A 21,989-nucleotide genomic window follows, 5' to 3' on the forward strand; every position below is an offset into this window, starting at 1 on the left:
CATTCAAAGTGACAATAAAGTTATCATCATCAATACTCTGAAGATTGCAGGCAGATTCTGAAAACCGCAGAGGTGAAAAGTTACACCTGCCTCCGACTTCCCCTACTTTTAAAAAATGGAAAACATGGGTATTTTTAAAAAAAGGTGATATCTATAGATAATTACCAAAATTATACAGTTGATGCTCAGTAAAACACCCAGAAAAGATTCTGAGCAGAGTACAATACACTGTGTCATTTGCATGATAAGAAGAAGTGTATTTTTTGAGCTCAATGTCAAAATCTCCACTATATCATTTATCAAGGTTAAAAAAAGACACCCCCCCTCAAATAATAAAGATAAATCTTTGGTTTATGACTACTCCGCTCTTTGTACTCCAACCGATTTGCAGTACTTCTTGGTGTAAACTTTAGAAACCATGCTCTAAGTGGCTTGCAAACCATAGTTTGTGGGCTAAGGCAATGTGTGAACCCAAGTATAAAATTTGTGATATATTTCAAAGTATATTTCTGTCCCCCCATTCAGTTGCTCCTATGATAGAACTCCTTACAAGGGTACCTTTGGTCACCCAGAATGGGAATCCCATCCAAGTCAACTTCACCATCCTGGCCAACCCCTCACCCTCTGTCTCCATTGCTTGGAAGGAGAAGATTTTTGAAGAGGATACCATCAAGAGGATAGCGCAGGACCAAAACAGTTATTTGTTCCTCTTTGAGGTGAGACATGACATTTGGTGAACTTGCCAAGGCTTGATTCTCCCTTATTTCACCCTGCTAAATTCTTTGAATAGGGGAAGAAATGAAAACATTGGTTAATGTTCCTTTTTATGATTAGGTTGTTTCTTCCTCTTCCCATGACGACTTTTTCAAGACACTTTATTCCACCACTTCCCAAATTCTCTTCTCTTCTCTTCTCTTCTCTTCTCTTCTCTTCTCTTCTCTTCTCTTCTCTTCTCTTCTCTTCTCTTCTCTTCTCTTCTCTTCTCTTCTCTTCTCCTCTCCTCTCCTCTCCTCTTCTCCTCTTCTCTTCTCTTCCCTTCCCTTCCTCTCCCCCTCCCCCTCCCCCTCCCCCTCCCCCTCCCCCTCCCCCTCCCCCTCCCCCTCCCCCTCCCCCTCCCCCCTCCCCCTCCCCTCCCTTCCCCTCCCCTCTCCTCTCCTCTCCTCTCCTCTCCTCTCCTCTCCTTTCCTTTCCTTTCCTTTCCTTTCCTTTCCTTTCCTTTCCTTTCCTTTCCTTTCCTTTCCTTTCCTTTCCTTTCCTTTCCTTTCCTTTCCTTTTCCTCCTTTTATCATTCTGTTTCTTTGGTCAGCACATCTAATTCTGTAGCCTTCTCTGTTTCCATTTTGCATTCCAAAATGGTTATTCTTTTGTTGCTCTAACTGGATTTGGAAAACCCGTGGTCTTGCCAGCCTGATGCTCTTGTTCGTTAATTATAATCCAATTTTCTCAATTAGCAGAGTTTTCCATATATATAATCAGCTCTTGCCGCCACCAGCGGCAGCTGCCTGTTGGCTGTCTGATCCTGTTGGCTAGATGCCAATGATCAAATCTCCTTTTTTTCAGCATTTGGTTGACCAACATGACCTGTAGCTCCATACCACCCGGGCTTAAGTAAACAAGCAACACCAGTCGATTAATGTCTACTGAGAAGGTTGTATTCTATAAGGGTAAAACGAAAACTCAGCAGAAAGTCTCTCTAAAGAATCAGTGAACACAGAGTAGAGCACCTATAAGAGATGATGGTTAAAATGAGAAAGCAGTGATTGCTAGAGAACCAATTTCACCCTCACTCCAAGACACATGGCACCATTTGAAGCTTTGGTTCCTGGGAACTTGCTTCTTCTGCCTCTATCTCTTGGTAGGCAACACCTTAAAGGGCTGAGAAACTGAGATATTTGGAGGGTGTGGAACCAGATGTGAGATCTGACATGACAGGTGGCAAAGGACAGATTTAGTTCCAGCCTGCAATCCTAAAGAAGTTTGTTTTGGAAAGGTTTGACTTGTGGGCAGAAGGTTCCCTATCCCTGTTGTATGCAAAATCCTAATTTGGCTTCTCTGAATTTGGTGAAGACTTTTTCTAACAGCAGATTGGGTGGTTTTAAGAAGGGAGATTAATTTTTAAAATTTATTTTGGGATTAGGTTATACCAACATCACAGGAGGATACTTCAGAACTTCTCATAACTGCAGCTAATGAAGTAGGCACAACTAAGGAGAGTGTCCCTTTTGAAAAAGGTGAATGGTCAACATTTAATAACAGTCTTTAGTGCTTAGCAAACAGTGTGTTGTTTGGGTTCATATCTTTAAAAAACAGTCAATAATAATTTCTGTAGTTCTATAATCAATATATTAATTAATGATACAGTATATTTCCTTGATCTTCTCTTCTTCCAGTGGTATTCTCCTTTTGTGAACATTAAACAAATCTATTCTTAATACTTTCAATACATACGAAGTTGGATATAAACATTTTTCTTGTCTTTGTACAAGTAACAATAATATCAGCATATAACATCTCTTCTGATCGGCTTATGTTTCAGTTGTATTTGTAAAAATCATCTTATTAAGTCACTATATGTCCTGTTTTCAAGATTCTTATTTCAGCTTAATTTCCCCTCTGTATCCAAACCATTCTCATCAGCCATAATTTTCTCAAAGTTAATTACCTTTAAATATCCAAACTTTTCATTCACATACACTATCCCAATATTTTTGCATTTCATATATTATTAAAAAAATACTACACTATTTGTATATCTTATTCCTCTTACTGTAGGGCTGCTTTATATCCATAATTTATCTATTCTTTTAACCATACTCAAACAACAAGCCGGCCTGGTCTGATGGGTTTGGGGTTTTAATATTGATTTTAATTATCTATTGCATTGGGCATAATTATTTAATTTTCTTTTAACTTTTGTACCTTGTATTTTTGATATACACCGGTGTACACTATACACCGCCCTGAGTCCTTCGGGAGAAGGGCGGTATATAAATCAAATAAATATAAATATATAAATATAAATATATATATAGTACTCCATCTGGTATGTTGCACCAAATCTCTTGAATCTAACTCTTCTTTTGCCAAGTAGCTTTCCAAGTCAGTGTGTTCAGATTGCCAGGGGATTCTTCCTGTATTTTTGTGAATGTTGTTGGGAATAGGAAAGACAAGTTAAGTAGGATGTGTGGTTTTTTTGGTGCAAGGTTCATCACAAATGTCTCTTTAGTGACAGTTTGAGAGTATGTCTCGTTTCAAGACCCACTTAAAAATAGGAGTCATTTAACAGGCTGTTTGCCATTTTTTCCTACTGCTTTTGCATGGATGCTGCTGTCATTTGAATTTACATGGTTTTCCCCCCTACATTTCCAACTCTCCCCCCCCCCCCAGCACTTGGTCTATGTATGAAGTATAGAGGATGACTGTTAGATGAGCTACTGGTGGGGAATTATGTCACATCCTGGAGAATATTAATCAAAATGCCCTTTCTTCTAATTTCACTGTCACTGAATTAGCCAAAAAATTATGGGTGACCTATTGTGCATGTGGGGGGAATAACCCAAACTATATATTCAATAAAATCACTAACTTTTTTTTAAACAGGCTCTGTAAATCTTTAAATTTACACAGCAGAGATTGAAAGTTGAAAACTTTCTGAGTCAGTTAAGTAAACTGGTCTTTGTTTCATTTTGGGGAAAGGAAGAAAAACTCAGAAAATTAGCAAACACACACTGTTATTTCCTCATTAAGCCTCATTTTATTTTATGTCTGCCCCTTAAAATGCATACAACTCAGTATAATTTAGCCAATGAATTTTTTTTTCCAGTGTTTTGAGTTTATGGGTTACAGAGTGCTAGTGGTACTTTTACTGTCTAGCTCAGGGGTGTCAAACTCAATTTCATTGAGGGCCGCATCAGCATTGCGGTTGCCTTCAAGGGGCCGGGTGGGTATGGCCAGGGTGGGTGTGGCCTACTGGGTGGGCGTGGCTAAAGTGCGTATGGCCTACTGGGTGGGCGTGGCCAGCTCTACATTGTTCTCATCAAGGGTGCCTATGGGTCTCTGGAAAAAGGAGGGTCTCTGGGCCAGGGCCAAGGCAGTGGGGGCCATTCCCTCACTGTTTCCAGGAGGGCTTCGCGGGCCACATGAAGCCACTTCGTGGGCCGGATCCGGCCCCCGGGCCTTGTGTTTGACATGTCTGGTCTAGCTAGTTTTGGAAGAAAATGTTTGATGCTTCAACCATCTTTCCCACCATTGGTTTAAGCAGAAATACTTCATTTTTCGCCCCCAGATGGAGGTTTGAGATGGGGCAGCATTTTGGCAATTGTGTTGGCAATTCTGGTGCTCCTGTTGCTCATAGAAGTCTGGTGTTACTACAAGCGCCGGTGTGGCTTGTTGATGTTCTGCAAAAAGAATATTCTCTGCAAAAGGTCTACAGCAGGAGCTGAGAACAATGAGTAAGTTGGTATGTAGGAGCCAAGGATGGGTGTTATAGGACATAAAGCCTAAAAGAAAAGTGCTAAGACAGGAATCCTAGTTTACGTCTCCTCTAAGGTGACTTTTCTGAAACTCAGTTATGGAAGCTTCGTTTGATTTGATTCCATCCCACTAGTTTGGTTCATACATAGATGGTTTTCTGTCATCCCAGTTGAGTTTGATGGTTCTTTTGGGGTGACCATTCTCTTTTGTTAGCTCAGGTGTTGCAAGCCGTTTTTATTTAACATCATACATGCCTTGCAAGGTTTTCTTGATTGCCACAGTGTTTAGGAATTCCTCAGCAACCACACATGGAATATTTGTGCGAATAATTAAATGTCCTGTAGGAAGAGTTCACAGAATCAAATGCTTCTTCTTCCTTTTTTAAAAAAATACCTTGCTCAGAAACTCATAGCGTTCGTTTCCTTGTTGACAGTAGAGAAATAATTCTGGGGGGATGTGGGTTAGATTCAAAAAACAGGGGTGAGGCAAGGGGTTAAGTGACCCTTCCTGAACAGTAATCAAATCCTGAAGGACTGGTTAAAAAAAGGGAAATCAAGTTTTGGTTATGGATTCACTTGCCAATTATGTTCGTTGGGCCTTTGAAGTTTCAATTAATAGAACAATAAAGGACAGAATAGAATAATAACTTTAGTGTCACTTTGGATGTACACTAATCAGCATACATTACAATGAAATTTCATTGCAAACTAAGACCTCACTGCTGATCTCATTAACAAGGAAAAGGTTGAAAAAAGAGATAATTCAAACCCTGAACTGCAACTGTATAACCTCCTAGATAGAAACTGGAAAAAAAGGAAGTTCAAAGACATTTTTTTTGTTTCTTTCCACAGGAAAATCGTCTCAAAATCAGGAAAAAGCCCTGTGGTGAACATCTCTGGGTCAGAAGCCTGACTGGTCCATAGCAGTGAGATCAGATGATGAAATGTTGACTTTCTGCAGCAACGTTTGGATAAACTGGGCATGGAAAAAGGAGTTTCTCCTCTTTATTATACCTCCCACTATTCTTCTACTCTTATTATCACCTTTGATGGAGCTGTTGCTCTAAAATTAGTGGCAGGTAACATCAGTGGTGGGATTCAAATAGGTGAACAACTGGCTAAATCTGTGTGGATGCCGCTTCCAGAAGTCCATTCTGGGCTTGGGCAACAAAAAATGAGCTACCAGTTCTGCCAAAGTGTTGCGAACTGGCTGAATCCCACCACTGGGTAACATCCACGATGGGCTGAAATCCTGCACCCCCCCCAATTTGGAGTTATCCTTTCTTCTACAGATAGGACCAAAATAGGTCATTACATCAATACAACATTATGTCAATAGATTACATCAGAACATTTTTGCTTTTCAACTACAATTTTTTTTAAAAAAGTTTACCTTTAACATATAGAGGGGTTGTGATACTTTGTTACCCCACTATGTATTTATTGGTGTAGCCAAGCTTGTGGTCATATTTTTTTGTGCATATGGCGCTAACCCTTTATTGATGCAGCCTTTTTTTTTTTACCAAATCAGAATTTTTGAATGGCATTGAAATAATCCATATCATCATAATGGAGCAAATGAAATAGTTGTTATTTCCAATGAAACATCACTATGGGTTGAGTTGGTGCTTAGTGAAATACCTGGGAATGTACATATATCCACTTTGACATGCAGCAGGTTAGGGGCTGATACCAAAGAGCCTCTCAAAATAAGCGAAAGTTAAAACATTTTGCTAAGATAACATCAAACCAAGAAGAGATTCGGGCATTTGGTAGTAGAAAATACTAGCTAAGCTGTGACCATTGGGCCATCATTTCAGAGATATTTCCTTACCTAAACAGAGAAACAGAATGACCACAGGTAGGCAAGACAGCAGTGGAAGTGGAAGCAACTTTCTATTTCTTGCTGGCTTCCCCATTAACGTTTCTTGTGGGAAGCTGCAAGAAAGCATTGAAAATGACAGTCACTGTGGCAATGTGGTGGCATGGTGGCATAGCAACATTGAAGTGGTCACAACTTTGCCAAATTTCAATCCCACAAGAGACATGGATCCTGGATTTTGGATGCGTTCTTTAAATTAGCCCATTTGAGATACATTAATCCAAAAATTTTTGCCTTATGTTGCACCATTTTACCCAATCAAAGGTTACAGACAGACATGAGAGTTTTGCTGGTATATAGATTCCCCACAAAAGCATTCCCTGTAAGTTTATCCCAACCAACTGTTCTCAAATGGTCTGAGCCTCTATGGATTGCATGAGACACACAAGGTTTCTGGTGAAGACTCTTTGTATGCTGTCTTCTGTGTGAGAAAGAATGTTATCAAGATTGGATGTTTCTTTATGGGGACGATAATAACCCTCCATTGCTCCATTGTGACCTTCATAATGAGGGAGAACAATGCTGTGCTGTTCGTCACTGAGCTTCTTCTTAGGGTGTGGCCCATAATGACCCAATTACAATTCTTGTAATTTATTTGTCCATTTATTGATACTATATCTTTGCATCAATTAAAAAAAATGCTGTATTTTGCAACTAGCCAATGGTGATACTACATTTCTAGAGAACCTTGGATAAGTGTTCTTAATAAATCCTCTTCGCTGATTGGTTGCCTTTTGACAAACTCTTAATCTGGTCAGTCATTAAATGCAGGCAAATTTCTTGGCAAATGGTTCTGGCACCCCACAGTTAGATTACATGGATCAATAACCATCATTTTGAAAATGGACACTTTTTTTTTTAGAAAGCAAGGAACATTCCATAAGACCCTTGCACTGAGATAATCCTGGCAAAGGTTCATTATCTCACTTACCCCTTCCCCACTCACTTAACAAATTTCTCATTTAGCAACATAAATTTTGGGCTCACTAGTGGTCGTAAGTTGAGGACTTCCTGGGTTAGCAGCATGCTGTTTACAGTAGGTTGGGAAGGCCTTTCAGATCCAGGATGAGTCAGCAAGTTAGAAAATTTTTCTTGTGAGTCCCAGGACAATATGCTGAAGAAAACCTTATGGGAATGGAGACTACCAAGCTGCTAAGTGGTAAGCAAGCAAGTGGAGGTAGAAGGAAACTGCTTATGAAGATGAGCAATATCTATTAAACTCTGTATTACACACACTTTATTTTTAAGAAACATTTCAAGGAAGTATAAATTCCAAGGTACAGTTGGGTAAGGATTTAATCGCCAATCTTGAAAAGAACAACATCACTAATACCGTGGCCTAGATAAATAAATCATGATAGGCCAATCTATGAACGGAGCAGTTTTTTTCCATGGGTGCTACTTGCATTCAGATAGTGCCATCTAGTGCAGAACATTGAGAGTGTGAGAACAGCAGCCATAAGTCTTGAGTCTCTGCTGTGCTTTAACAGACTCACTTTTATGCTTGGCCCATGACCAGCACTTCCAGCACACACACTTCCTGAGTGCACAAATATATCATGGTGTCATTCTCCCACTACAATCCATTGCAAATGCACCCTGTAGCATTTTTTTTCAACTTTCATGTGAAGCTGCTGTTTTCCAACGCAACTCATCCAACGCAACTCATGAGGACCCAGATTGTTGGGGGCAATAAGCTGACTTTGTAATAATGCCGCTTGGGGGGGCGGGCAAAAGCCCTAATAATAAGCAGGCATATACATAGAATGAAGGCTTGGTTTGTGCTTCTTAGATTGTAAGCCGCCCTGAGTCTTCGGAGAAGGGCGGGATATAAATGGGATTAAAATAAAAAATAAAATAAAAAAAATCTCCAGCCCTCCAGAATGGATGATCTCGAGCACTTTCTCCGTTCTAATAGAAGCCCCCAATTCTGATTGGCTGCAGTGCCTGGCACAGCCCACCCCCCTCCTCTCTAGCAGCTGGTTATTGGCCTGGACAGCCTTTCAACCTGTCTTATAAACTTGCAGTTGATCTAAGGATGGTCCGTTCAACCTATGAGCTTTCCTCCCCCTGGGTTCCCCCCCCCACCTCCTCTAGAAGCTGATTTTCAACCTTTTAAGACCCTTTTTTTTCTTTCCGCTAGGCTGCTCCCTTGGCTTTCCCACCTCCTGCCTCAGAAAACCCTCCTTTCCCTTTATTCTTTTAAACTGCAACGAAAGGCTACTGCTCCTTTGTTTCTGCGAAGCTGGGCTGTCCTTGCCAAAAGATCTCCATGGATTTAAAAGGAATGTAGGAACAAGAGAACAAGCTGTTCTCTGTCGCTTTGATTATTGTAGCATCAGAACTATGCAGGTACCATAAGGAGAAAAAAACCAAAATAGAAAGGGCCTGGGCTAGTGTCAAAGGAGATGATGCAGGAAGGGATATCTCTCTCTCTCTCTCTCTCTCTCTCTCTCTCTCTCTCTCTCTCTCTCTCTCTCTCTCTCTCTCTCTCTCTCTCTCTCTCTCTCTCTCTCTCTTGAGAGGGCAAGAAGCATGAGAACAATCCATCTGGATTGAAATGATCTAGTTCACTCTGAGCACCAGCCTGAAACCCTGGCAAACCTGCTGCAATCCAAACCACAAGTCCAGAATTTGGCTTAAGAAACAGTTGGGAACTGGATGGGAGAGAAATAATAATAATAATAATAATAATAATAATAATAATAATAATAATAATAATAATAATAATAATAATAATATGGAAGGGACCTTGGAGGTCATCTAGTCCAACCCCCTGCTAAGGCAGGAAACCCTATACCATTTCAGGCAAATGGCTGTCCAGTCTGTTCTTAAAAACTTCCAGTGTTGGAGCATTCACAGCTTCTGGAGGCAGGTTGTTCCACTGGTTAATTGTTCTAACTGTCAGGAAGTTTCTCCTTAGTTCTACGTTGCTTCTCTCCTTGACTAGTTTCCATCCGTTGCTTCTTGTCCTGCCTTCAGGTGCTCTGGAGAACAGCGTGACTCCCTCTTCTTTGGGGCAGCCCCTGAGATATTGGAACACTGCTATCATGTCACCCCTCACTCTTCTCTTTGTTAAACTGAGAGTGGCTGAGAATACAAGGTGGAATTGCCTTTAGACAACCTGGGGCATTTCTAATACTGGGGGGGGTGGTTATCTATTGTACGAAAAAGAAATACATGATGAAACATGGGGGGGGGGAAAGGAAGAAAAAGAAGGGAGGGACTTCACGGGGATATTCCTGATTTGATTTGATTTTTTAAGCGCAGTCTTAATCTGAGAACCTTTTCTGATCTCAAGGCCTGGCCAAATGGCTGCCAAAACATTCAATGGTTTTCATGAGAAGGAGATAATCAGGTTCATTTTAAGCCATGTCAGAACATGGGGTGGGGGAAACCCCAAACCCTTGGGCACTGGTGGCATTTTGCTAATTATGACAATGGAATTTATGAGCTCCTTGGAAATTAGAAAATGTGTGTGTAGGAATGCCAGACTATTGTACAAATCAGGAAAGAATAAACTCATGCTTCAGATTTACAAAGGCCATTTTTTTTGGGGGGGGGACAAGACAGCCAGTGAAATGCTTTTAATTTTATATCTTTTAAAAAAGAAACAAGGAAAGCCCCCCAATAAACTCAGAGTAAAATGTGGAAGTCACATATATGCAGTACATCCTGACAGCAGAAGCAGTAAATCCTTTCAAGAGGGCTTCTGGCTATTTCAGGTCAACTGTGTCCCTTTGATTCTGAGGTGTTTTGTTTTTTTTTGTTAATGATCACTCCACTGTTTGTTTTGTCAGGACTCCAAAGAAGTTTGGGTTGGAAGAACAGCTGCAAGCGCTGTTCCATGGAGAAGAGGCAACAGGATGTTCTAGGGTGGAAGATGGATTGACTATAGATGGTCATAAAGAATGGACACAAGGTAGAACAGGATGCATTTTAGGCAAGCAGCATAAATTTGCAAGGTGCACCCCTTGTGCTATTATGGTGTCAGAGCTGGTTACTTTAAGAGAAACCAGGAGTTGTCCTAAAGAGGCAAAACAGGGTTTTAGAGTAGATTGGTAGTGGTGCCTTCTCTGCACCAACCATCTCCAGCCTACAGCTTCTCCATCAGGGCCCCAAACCAACCAGCAAAGGCAGTTTTAAGGCTCTTTCCAAAGGCCTGAAAAATGGGACAAGATCTCATCCCCAGCATCAAAATGTTCCCAAGGGCTGGAAATTCCTTGGCTGGTGCCAACACAGCAGACACTTCTGCTTAAACAAGTGGGGCAGGCCAGTCTCATTGGAGCAAGACAGTTCCCTGATATCCTGGACTCATATCAGTAGAGTTGAGCTGGACTCTGGTAACTATGTGGACACTCCAGGTACAATGTTCTAATACTATGTGACTTTGTTCTTTTAGAAATTTTAGAACCCCAGTCATGTTCATGCTGATCTGAGCAGCTGTGATATGGAGTCTTAAATGTCCGTAGAACTCCACCTTGAAAGAAGCCCTTCCTATCTAGAGAATAGCCAATCAGAAAAGGCAAGGTTGGTTCAGGGTCCAAGAACACTGCTTTTGCCTGGGAGAAATGCCAGGCTACAGTGAGAATGGTAAGATCTTGGTGATTTCTTATTGCACATATTTTAGAAGCAGAATCCAGTATTATGTGTGCAACAGCACATAAATCAAACTTCTAACTTCTTCCTCCCATCTGAAGATATAATGGTCAGATATAATATCAGCTATTTAGTTGCCAATAACCGTCCTTGACTTATTCCATTATCGCTCTTAAATGTTCCCCAGATATACAAACATTTGATTTGGGGAAAAACATGCAGATGTAAACATACGACAGAACTTCCCTCTGCTTTCCTGTCCTATTTGCTAAATCTTTATTTCCAGAAAAGAACATCTGAAATTCTATTTTACTGGTGAGTTAGTCCACCTTTATTTTATTGTGCTTTGCAACCAGAAAATTTAGTGTCCCACTAAATTGTAACAATAATATGACTGGGAGGGCAAAGGTGAATTTGAGTTGTAGATACGTATGTTCTCAACGTTTTCTTTTAGCTAACTTTATTGGATGGGATGGATTAGATAACATCAGGGTATTCAATACTGCCATACACTGTAAAATAGTTCATTTTTAGAAAATAATTTGAGAGTGTTTTAGAGCAGATCTAGCAAATAATTCTCAGGCTATGTTGCAGTTGAACTTTTCTAAATCTTCTCTACCTTGTCCAGCGGAGATGGGAAACCTCTAAATCAGTGTGCCTCAACCTTAATAACATTAAAACATGTGGACTTCAATTCCCAAGATTCCCTAGCCTGCCATGCTGGAGAATTCTGGTGGTTGAAGTCCACATGTCTTAAAGTTGCCAAGGTTGAGAATCACTGCTTTAGACCTTGATATATTGGATACCAACTCTCATTATCCCTGACTACTGGTCATAGTAGGGACGTGGTGGCTCAGTGGGTTAGGACGCTGAGCTTGTCGATCAGAAGGTCGGCAGTTTGGTGGGTCGAATCCTGAGTGCCATGTAACAGAGTGAGCGCCTGTTACTTATCCCAGCTTCTGCCAACCTTGCAGTTCGACAGCACGTAAAAATGCAAGTAGAAAAATAGGGACCACTACGGTGGGAATGTAACAGTGTTCCGTGCACCTTTGGTGTCTAGTCATGCCGGCCACATGACCATGGAGATGTCCTTGGACAAGTGCTGGCTCTTCGGCTTTGAAATGGAGATGAGCACCGGCCCCTAGAGTTGGAAACGACTAGCACGCATGTGCGGGGGAACCTTTACCTTTACCTTACTGACCATAATCAACAGAGTGTCTGATTGCCAATGCAGTATACATGCAAAATTTATTTTTTCTTTCACTAAAAATGGGAGTAGGGACAAATGGCAAGATTCCTTGATTTTTGTAGATCAGGAATTCCAGTTGAGCTCATGGATGATTGAAATATGAAGCATTGGTTGAGTTCATAAATCACATTAAGCTGTAATATGATTTCTTTGCTTGGAAGCTGGAACAATTTCAGAACTCAACTTTGATCAATTGCAAATCATGAAGTAGGGGCTAACTAAGTAGTTAAGTTCATTTTTGTTTCCTTTATAGTGTTTTCTTGAGACACTGTCACATTGAGATATTTTTGGGCCAGGATAATAGCAACGCAGGCAGGTTGTATATCACCCCAGCAAGGGTGAAGTGTTGCTATGCACATATTATAAACCACTAGTGTGGAAATGGTTCTAATTCTAAGAGCTGTGAAGAATAACATGATATTAAAGGAACCCAGGGTTGCTTTTCCTCAACTAACCTTTTACGGAAAGCCTGCATAATTCTTTCTATTTGCATTAGTGAATTGCTCGGTTTACAGCATTCCTTGCAAATATTATTAATACATTGTACAGACCAGTACTAATTTAATTTCTTTTCCGGACTTATGGGATACATGTGCTTGCTTAATGGCTTTTCTTGTGAAGGTTCCAACAGAATTGCTGCTGTAGCAGGCCACACTTTGTTAAATTGGCTTTCCTTTTTAGCTAAACCTCTGGGTTGAACAAAGTCAGCCTATCAGTGTATTCATTGTGAATGATGAAGGCAAATGCCAACCATCTATTTTTCTTTTCATAGAATTGGGAACTGCATGATCTGATAATGAGGTGTTTCCTTTGGCTACTGTTCTTTCAAGGTACGAAAACAGGTTTGATTTGCCTCATATGGATTAAAATGCACCACACTTCGTTGCCTGCTGGATCTATGGTGAAACAGAGGGTCTAGAATTTAAGTTGTTAGGGTTAGAGTTAGGATTAGAGTAAATGACATGGAACCAGCTGGGTAGATGATTTTTTTTTTCATGTTTGCTCAGAATCTGAAGTATCCTGAACATCTTGAAACTGGGATACTTGAAAATCACCTTGCTATTACAGACTGGGACAGTAGCTCCTGTCTTTGCCAGGACCCATTGATCCCATTATTTATAGATGGTGATAATGTATCAGCCCCTTTATGTAGACCAAACATCCGTTCGATATGAAGGCTGAAAGTACATTTATTAATACTGGCTATAATAACAGAATCTTGCAAGTCTGATTCTGCCTTCTCCTGCTACCCCTTCATCTTCATGTGTATTAGGGTGCTATCCAGAGCTTTTTTCTCATAGAACGCTTAGAACGGAGTTCTGGCACCTTTTTTGGATGGAACTGTAGGGTAGGCAAGGCAGGTTGTATGACATGTGTGAGCTCCGGCACCTTTTTCTTTTACAAAAAAAGCACTGGTGCTATCTATTGTTTTGGTAATAGATCCTGCCTTATTTCTGTCACGGTAACCTTCCTTATCATCTACAATAGTGCTTGCATTCTGGAATGCTCCTCACTTTGAACTTCCTGAAGACACCATGACTGATCTTTAAGGGTTTTTTTGAACACTTGGATTTAACTGAGGCCTTTGAGGATGTACATAGTATGTATTGGTTTCTGCATCATTACCAAAAAGCTGACTGTGATCTCTCCTGTCTTTCTCCATTGTAGCCTTTGGGTGTTATGAACACCCGCTGAGGATAAGTCCCAATTCCTTGGTGGCCTGGACAGGATCCTGTGTCTTAATTCCATGTCAGATTGATGAAAGATTAAATTCTAAGAAAATTGTTGCCACATCTGTGGTTTGGTTTTTTCAGCCTATTTTGAATATGACCTTATTTGACTATGTTGGTAGCGTCTTATACAATAATTCCAGAATCCCAAATGAGCATGCAAACCTACCAAGTCTTGATTTTCAGGGGCGAGTGAGGTTTGCTGGGGATTTAACAAAGGGAAATTGCAGCTTGATGATTACTCAGCTCCAGAAAAAAGACCATGGCACATATGGGATAAAAGTGACTGCATCTATGGAAAATCAAGCTAATCCACAGATACTTTATACTTCAGCTACACTGGAGGTTTCTGGTAAGAACTTTGCAGAATGCTTTTCATTTCTTCTCTGACTTATATAGATATTGCTCCTCAATTTGGATATAATCATCATCTTGAAGTCTTATTTGCAAGGTTCCCATTGTAGGGTTTTCCATTCAGAAATGATGTTGAGTTGCTATTTCCAAGCAGAGAAAGGGCATATACTCATAGAAAGAGAAATGCATTGGTCTACATCTAGCTGCAGACTGACAGAAGGATGTGACTTATGGAGAGTCAAGTTGTTGATGTTCAAGAGATTTCTTTTTGTCTAGGAGCACTTGAAGTCAATGAAGTTAAGAAAATCCTAAAATGCCTTGTTGCTCTGGCTTTGAGTCTTTCCAAGACTTTCAACCTGATTATATTATTCTGTCACATCTGACTGAGATGATATAGGACCTCCTGCTTGAGCAGGGGGCTGGACTAGAAGACCCGCGAGGTCGCTTCCTGTTCTATTCTATTCTATTCTATTCTATTCTGTTCTGTTCTGTTCTGTTCTGTTCTGTTCTGTTCTGTTCTACTCTACTCTACTCTACTCTACTCTACTCTACTCTACTCTACTCTACTCTACTCTATTCTATTCTATTCTATTCTATTCTATTCTATTCTATTCTATTCTATTCTATTCTATTCTATTCTATTCTATTCTATTCTATTCTATTCTAATAAACAGGCCATTTGGCATTTTTCCTATATACCACTATTCCAGAGTTTTTCTTCCTATTTTTATCCCTGTTATTTTCTGGATACAGATTTGTTTCCAAGTCCCAGATTGGAAATCTTGAAATGCCAGGAAAGGTGGGCACTACAAGTGGTTTGTTCTGTGCCTTCCCATTGCCCAGAAGATCCAATAACAATGAATTTCAGAGGTCTAGAGAAGTATTCATTGACTGCAGAAAATATGATGATGAATGATGGAGTACTGCAGAAGGTGGTCGCCATTCAACCACCTGCGAGACTTAAGAAGAAAGCAGTAACCTGCCATTTGAGCAACAAGGACATGTCACAGAAATCATCCATCTCTCTGGAGCTAGAGATGAAAAGTGAGTGTGAGGTTGGGAAGAAATGAGCAACGTTGGGTGGGTTTTTCTGACAAGAGTACACAATTCACATCTCATCTCACCAAGCTCGAGATGAGGTTATGAATATGGCCATGAAGTTATTTTTTTTTATAACAGCTGAGATATCATTTGACATGGTCTCCTTTCAGGGACATTAAAAAGTTACAGAAAATATACAGTGTATATTTTTGGAAATATGCACTATGATCTGAAATATGATCACTGTTTTATTTTCTGTACAAAATCTCTCACTCTGATCTGTTGGTGATTTTTTTTTCAGATTGTCCCAATGATGTCCAGGTTTTTGTTGTGAATGATCTGCCCATAAAAGAAGGAGATATTGTCACTTTGAACTGCTCTGTGGGTGGTAATATCCCTAGTATTATCTGGTTCAACTGGTGGAAGACTGATCCCCATGTAGCTAATTATAAATACAGCGGTTTAAACTTATTGACCTTCCCTGCAAGTTTTGGACCAGTGACATCTTACAAATGCGAAGCGTGCAATATTTATGGCTGCACTTCATCTCCGCTGCTCACTGTGGATATCTTCTGTGAGTATTTGTCAATTAGTTAATTAGTGGAAAGCCCTGAAACATCAGTTACTGCTAAATATATAGAATGCTCAGAAGATGAAGAGCTTATAAGAGGGAGATTGTAGGTATCTCTCAATCAATGTGGGTTAAGAGGCGCCCGAGCGCAATGGGATTTTCCTCAATTTACTTAGATAGCAGAAAATCACAACATAGCATGAATTAAACAATAAAAGTCTGTTGTCCGCCCTGGAGGGATTCACCTCACTCCTGTACTCTCTCTCTGTGTATGCGTGCTTTTGAGTCATTGTTGACTCATGGTAACCCTTGCACTTTTCTTGACAAAATGTCAGAAGTGTCTTGCCGTTACCTTCATCCTAGGGCTAAGAGAGAGTAACTGGCCCAAGTCACCCAGCTGGCTTTCTACTAAATACAGAACTCACATTCTTCTGGTTTCTAGTCCAATGCCTTAATTGCTATACTTGTTGTTGTTGTTGTTAGTTGCGAAGTCGTGTCCGACCCATCGTGACCCTATGGACAATGTTCCTCCAGGCCTTCCTGTCCTCTACCATCTTCTGGAGTCCGTTTAAGCTCACGCCTACTGCTTCAGTGACTCCATCCAGCCACCTCATTCTCTGTCGTCCCCTTCTTCTATTGCCCTCAATCTTTCCCAGCATTCGGCTCTTCTCCAGTGAGTCCTTCCTTCTCATTAGGTGGCCAAAGTATTTGAGTTTTAGCTTCAGGATCTGGCCTTCTAATGAGCAGTCAGGGTTGATCTCCTCTAGGACTGACCGGTTTGATCGCCTTGCAATCCAAGGAACTCGCAGGAGTCTTCTCCAGCACCATAGTTCAAAGGCTTCAATTCTTTGGCGCTCAGCCTTTCTTATGGTCCAACTTTCACTGCCATACATTGCAGCTGGGAAGACCGTAGCCTTGACTATACGCACTTTTGTTGACAGGGTGATGTCTCTGCTTTTTAGTGTGCTGTCTAGATTTGCCATGGCTTTCCTCCCAAGGAGCAAGCGTCTTTTAATTTCTTGGCTACAGTCCCCATCTGCTATACTAAACTGGCTCTTATTTGTCAGGTATTTCAACCACAGTCTTAGTCTTCTTAAAGCTTCACAGTCTTATTGCTACCTACAGAGGATTTGCACAGCCCCACATGGAACCATCTTATCTACAGAAACTATCAGTTACAGCCAGTGATATGCTGATCAATCTTTAACAACCAGTTCTGTCAGCTCCATTGCTACCATTGTACCATGTTGCCAGCCACTACATAGCTGATCACTGTACTAGGTGTCATGGCTCAGCTCTGTTCTCTTTCTGGCTTGCAAAAATTCAGAAAATTTGACAGTTGGTTCTACAAGCCAGTATGAGCCAGGTCCAAACTGTCATTGGTTACAACACGAAGGCAAATAGTTTTGCAATTGGTGATGCTAATCTTATGCCTTTTTTTTTATCTTGTTGCAGTTGCTCCCAGGAAAGTCAATATTCTGAAAAATCCAGGAGGTCAGATTGATGAAGGCATGAATGTTGTGTTGCATTGTGAAGTGGGTGAAGCAAATCCCACAAATCTCACTTATACGTGGTATAAAGATGGGGCAATGATTTTACTGGATTCTCCCCATGCATACTTGAACCTTATAAACATAGATCCAGCACAATCTGGCAGCTACTGGTGTGAAGCCAGTAACAATGTGGGCAAGACACTTTCTCCAGCAATCACACTTCACGTTATCTGTGAGTAAAAGCATGAGATAGTATGGCAATGGATTTATTATAATACCTGTTCCTGTTACTAGTGATGGATGTTTGGATAGCTTTAGGAACTGGAGGTAAACTTTCCCTTTCTTGGCCTGTAACACAGTATGTCATGGTTCCAACAGATGAAACTCTTCAAAGAACTTCGAGGCATTGTTTGCCTTAAAGAATCTTTATTCAAGTAGTATAGCATCGGCATGTACATGGTCGAAGCCAAAATCTAAATTCCTCTCCCTTGAACACATAGTATCAAAGCACAATTCCCTCTTCTAATTAACAGTCATAAATCACATTCTCCAATTAGTTTGAAATGCAGACTTTCCCTCCAGTTCTCCAACCCACCATTTCTTATCATCTCTTATTTCAAACAACCTTGAATCACACACTACTATGATATTGTTATGTCTAACTAATTCCCATACACATTCTTCCTCCCCCCACCCAGTATCATCTAATTCTAACTCTAAGAGTAATATACAAGTAAAGGAAAATGGCTGCATCTCCATATGTTGTCAAAGCAAGAACATCCGATGTTAGCAGCGTTGACACAGTAATCACAACTTGTTGATTAAAAATTGGCAGCTGGTAAATGGAAATAATGTTTATCACAAATAAAATGCTTGCATATTCAAATGTATACGTGTCGTGATTTGAAAAACCTTTTTCAGTTTGTGATTTTTAAGGGCAGTGAAAGCCATGCAAAGAGAAGTTTCATTGTAGTACCATGAGACAATACTAACATTGGCCCTGTCAGAAGCAATAAGCATGTAACAACATTAAATTGTATCCGGTTTGAGAAATATTTATCTTTAGAGTTGGGATACATTAATTATGCTATGAAGTTGTTTCTGATTCCTAGCAACTACGCAGATATTCCCCATAAGATATTTCACATCTCATGAATTTTGCTAAAATCTCAGGTTGTTTTTTTTAAAAAAATAAAATTAGGACAGTTCATGTTTTCAAAAGTTGCCTGTTCCTATTGTACATCATTTACATGGAGCACATAAATATTTGTAAATCATAGCGCTTTCCCTATTTCAGGTTTCCACTGTGATGAAAATCCGATAAGCATCGTTCCCAATTCTCTGGTTGCCTGGGAAAAATCCTGCGTGGTGATTCCCTGCCACATCAATCAAACGCTCAGTTCTGGAACAGTCAATGCCACAGCCATAGTGTGGAATTTTAAGCCTTTTGGAAACAATTTCTGGAGCGATGAGAAAACTATCCTGTTGTACAACAGTTCTCAAACCTCTGGAACCATCACAACTGTATCTGATCATGCTTTATCGAGCCGGACATGGTTTGTTGGAAATTTAACAAACAGAGATTGCAGCTTGCTGATCACTTCAGTGCGAACACTTGACAGCGGCACGTATGAAGTAAAGGTGACAGTTTCAGCTGACAAATACCCATGGCAATTCAAGCGGTTCCTTACTGCTACACTGAACGTTACCGGTAAGAAATGTTCAGTATGAATATCTCCTGATAGAAAGCCTTGTTTTCTATGTCTGTGTGTTTCTTCCACAAGAAGCATCTTCTAGTTTCTAATTTGTAGCTTCTAGTATACAAATTAATGCAAGATTAAGGCTAGGTGGTGTGTCCTCACTAAGCTTTTATACATCTTGGTTCCCATCAGGCTTTCTATCTCTCGTTGACTTTTTTAAAAAAAATAAATCTCCCTTCTCTTTTGTCTACACTTTGGATCATTTTCAGAGCTTCAGGTCACAGGAAGGAGAACAGAAATAGATTTCAATTTATCACAGAACTGTAGGTGCATTCACATCAACAGCTTGGTCATTGACAAAGCTCATACTGTAGCATGGAAAAACATGCTTAAAGTAGTTATTTTAGAACTTAGTATATGGTCATTTTGTCCGTTTGTGAGTCATTCTAATGGGCAAACACAGGAAAAGAATGAATTCACTAACCATGTAGCGAATAAAATAATCAGCTGGGTTTTATAACATGTGTAAACAGATGGTTGAATTAATTCATTTTTCTGGGTTTGAACAATCTATTTTTATTGATTTCACTGGGCTTATAGGCTGCTCCAGTCATCGACAACTCTGTGTGACATATATCCCAACACCCATACATTGGTTTAAAAACAGTACAATAAAAAGAAAGCAAATCAATGACACTATGCAAGCCACATACAACCCCAGGGACAATATTATAACCAACAATTAAAAGAGCTTTCATTATCAGAACAAAGTCATGGCATTTCAGCCATTATTGTACTGTATCACCAGCTAACACAAATGGTTAGCTAAGCTACATAAATGAAACATATAAATAGAATTACCAGTTCTTTAAGAGGCCTGGGTTAAGGATATTGAACAAACCCCATAACTGAAGGGGCTGTTCGTTTTTAGGAAGAGGCTGCACAGCCACCTCTCATGAATGGTTTTATTGAGTTCCCTGTCTATTTTGAAGGAGTAGACCAGATGATCTCTGTGGTCCCTTTCAACCCTACAAATTCATGGTTTACATCACAGAATCCAATCTTCTGCTCCACAGAACTTCTCCAACAGCCCCTGTTTCAGTGTGATTGGCTGGGGAATTTGGGGAGTTGAAGTCCACCAGTCTTAAAGTTGCCAGGATTGAGAAACAGTGCTCTGTTTGAATAGATACAGAAAAGGAACATCCATCATGCTGTTTAGTGATAGGTACCATTATTGATCACTGCAGACGGGGACTGTAGCCAAGAAATTAAAAAACGCTTGCTCCTGGGGAGGAAAGCCATGGCAAATCTAGACAGCACACTAAAAAGCAGAGACATCACCCTGCCAACAAAAGTGTGTATAGTCAAGGCCATGGTTTTCCCAGTTGCAATGTATGGCTGTGAAAGTTGGACCATAAGAAAGGCTGAGCGCCAAAGAATTGAGGCCTTTGAACTATGGTGCTGGAGAAGACTCCTGTGAGTCCCTTGGACTGCAAGGCGATCAAACTGGTCAGTCCTAGAGGAGATCAACCTTGACTGTTCTTTAGAAGGCCAGATCCTGAAGTTGAAACTCAAATACTTTGGCCACCTTATGAGAAGGAAGGACTCCCTGGAGAAGAGCCTAATGCTGTGAAAGATTGAGGGCAATAGAAGAAGGGGACGACAGAGAATGAGGTGGCTGGATGGAGTCACTGAAGCAGTAGGTGTGAGCTTAAATGGACTCCAGAAGATCGTAGAGGACAGGAAGGCCTGGAGGAACATTGTCCATGGGGTCACGATGGGTCGGACACGACTTCACAGCTAACAACAAGAACAACACAATTATTGAATAGCTTAAGAGGTTTTTTTCTAATCTGGAATACTGGAGATAATATAACTCACAACTTTCTCCTTGGCAATAATAGTTTCATTGTTTGGAGATGAGTCTTATAACCTCCCTCTGTGTCTTTTCTTCTTCAGATTCAGATTTCAGCATAGTTTGTGCTCAGTCTAAGAGTGCTATTGATTTTACTTTCTCCTTTTCAGAGTCACCTCCGGAGCCCATCCTAGAAACTACTCCTGTGAACATCCAGGAGAAGAAAATGACCCGAGTGATATGTTCAGTACCTTATCATTGCCCTCGTAAAATAGTAAACTTGACTTTGACTGGTTTAGAAGAAGAACACTTCCCACCTCAAACAACACTTGGAAATGGAGTGATTCAGACTGTGTTGAGTTTTGAACCAACATGGGAGGACAATGGGAAAATGCTGAGCTGTTTGTTCAAGTCAGGAGCACAAGTGTTATCTCAAAGCTCTGTGAAGTTGGATGTGACGTGTAAGTGTACAGTGGAGAAGGAAACTGCCCTTTTGAATATAGTGCTATCAGGACAGGTTTTGAGACTAGAAGCTTAGGAATCCACTCACTCTACTCAGAATGAGTAGAAGGCTTCCAAACATAGCATAGTTAGTTCTGAAATGAATGCAGTCACATGCTTTACAGTGTGAAGAGGAGACAATCAATGTAACTATGAAGGCCATAGTTTTGAACTATGTAACTGACTGATAGGGATGTGGTGGCTCAGTGGGTTAGGACGCTGAGCTTGTCGATCAGAAGGTCGGCAGTTTGGCGGGTCGAATCCCGAGTGCCGCGTAACAGAGTGAGTGCCTGTTACTCGTCCCAGCTTCTGTCAACCTAGCAGTTCGAAAGCACGTAAAAATGCAAGTAGAAAAATAGGGACCACTCCGGTGGGAAGGTAACAGCGTTCTGTGCGCCTTTGGCATCTAGTCATGTCGGCCACATGACCACGGAGACGTCCTCGGACAAACGCTGGCTCTTCGACTTTGAAACGGAGATGAGCACCAGCCCCTAGAGTTGGAAACGACTAGCACGCATGTGCGGGGGAACCTTTACCTTTAT

At 40.6% G+C, this 21,989-nt stretch overlaps 2 protein-coding genes across 4 annotated transcripts in view; both read left to right on the forward strand.

Moving 5' to 3' along the window:
• Positions 1-7,080, forward strand: part of LOC310644482 (neural cell adhesion molecule 2-like) — a 47,500-nt gene extending 40,420 nt beyond the window's left edge. For 2 of the 3 annotated variants that reach the window (XM_083369538.1, XM_083369537.1), the window contains 4 exons: positions 526-716; positions 2,138-2,231; positions 4,286-4,451; positions 5,325-7,080. In XM_083369538.1, coding sequence (XP_083225664.1) covers positions 526-716; positions 2,138-2,231; positions 4,286-4,451; positions 5,325-5,385 — 512 coding nt within the window. In that variant the 3' untranslated portion in view covers positions 5,386-7,080. Of the gene's footprint in view, positions 1-525; positions 717-2,137; positions 2,232-4,285; positions 4,460-5,324 lie in introns of all 3 variants that reach the window. The other variant, XM_083369539.1, reaches the window with a different exon arrangement.
• Positions 7,081-10,160: 3,080 nt separating this feature from the next.
• The window catches only part of LOC310644808 (hemicentin-1-like), a 38,013-nt gene continuing 26,184 nt past the window's right edge, over positions 10,161-21,989 (forward strand). The window contains exons 1-9 of the mRNA XM_083370116.1: positions 10,161-10,276; positions 10,757-10,947; positions 12,975-13,032; positions 13,871-14,284; positions 15,040-15,330; positions 15,629-15,901; positions 17,354-17,623; positions 18,689-19,102; positions 21,117-21,407. Coding sequence (XP_083226242.1) covers positions 10,945-10,947; positions 12,975-13,032; positions 13,871-14,284; positions 15,040-15,330; positions 15,629-15,901; positions 17,354-17,623; positions 18,689-19,102; positions 21,117-21,407 — 2,014 coding nt within the window. The 5' untranslated portion in view covers positions 10,161-10,276; positions 10,757-10,944. The remainder of the gene's footprint in view (positions 10,277-10,756; positions 10,948-12,974; positions 13,033-13,870; positions 14,285-15,039; positions 15,331-15,628; positions 15,902-17,353; positions 17,624-18,688; positions 19,103-21,116; positions 21,408-21,989) is intronic.

The sequence above is a fragment of the Vipera ursinii genome (assembly GCF_947247035.1).
Source record: "Vipera ursinii genome assembly, chromosome: 9".
In the NCBI taxonomy this organism is placed as follows: Eukaryota; Metazoa; Chordata; class Lepidosauria; order Squamata; family Viperidae; genus Vipera; species Vipera ursinii.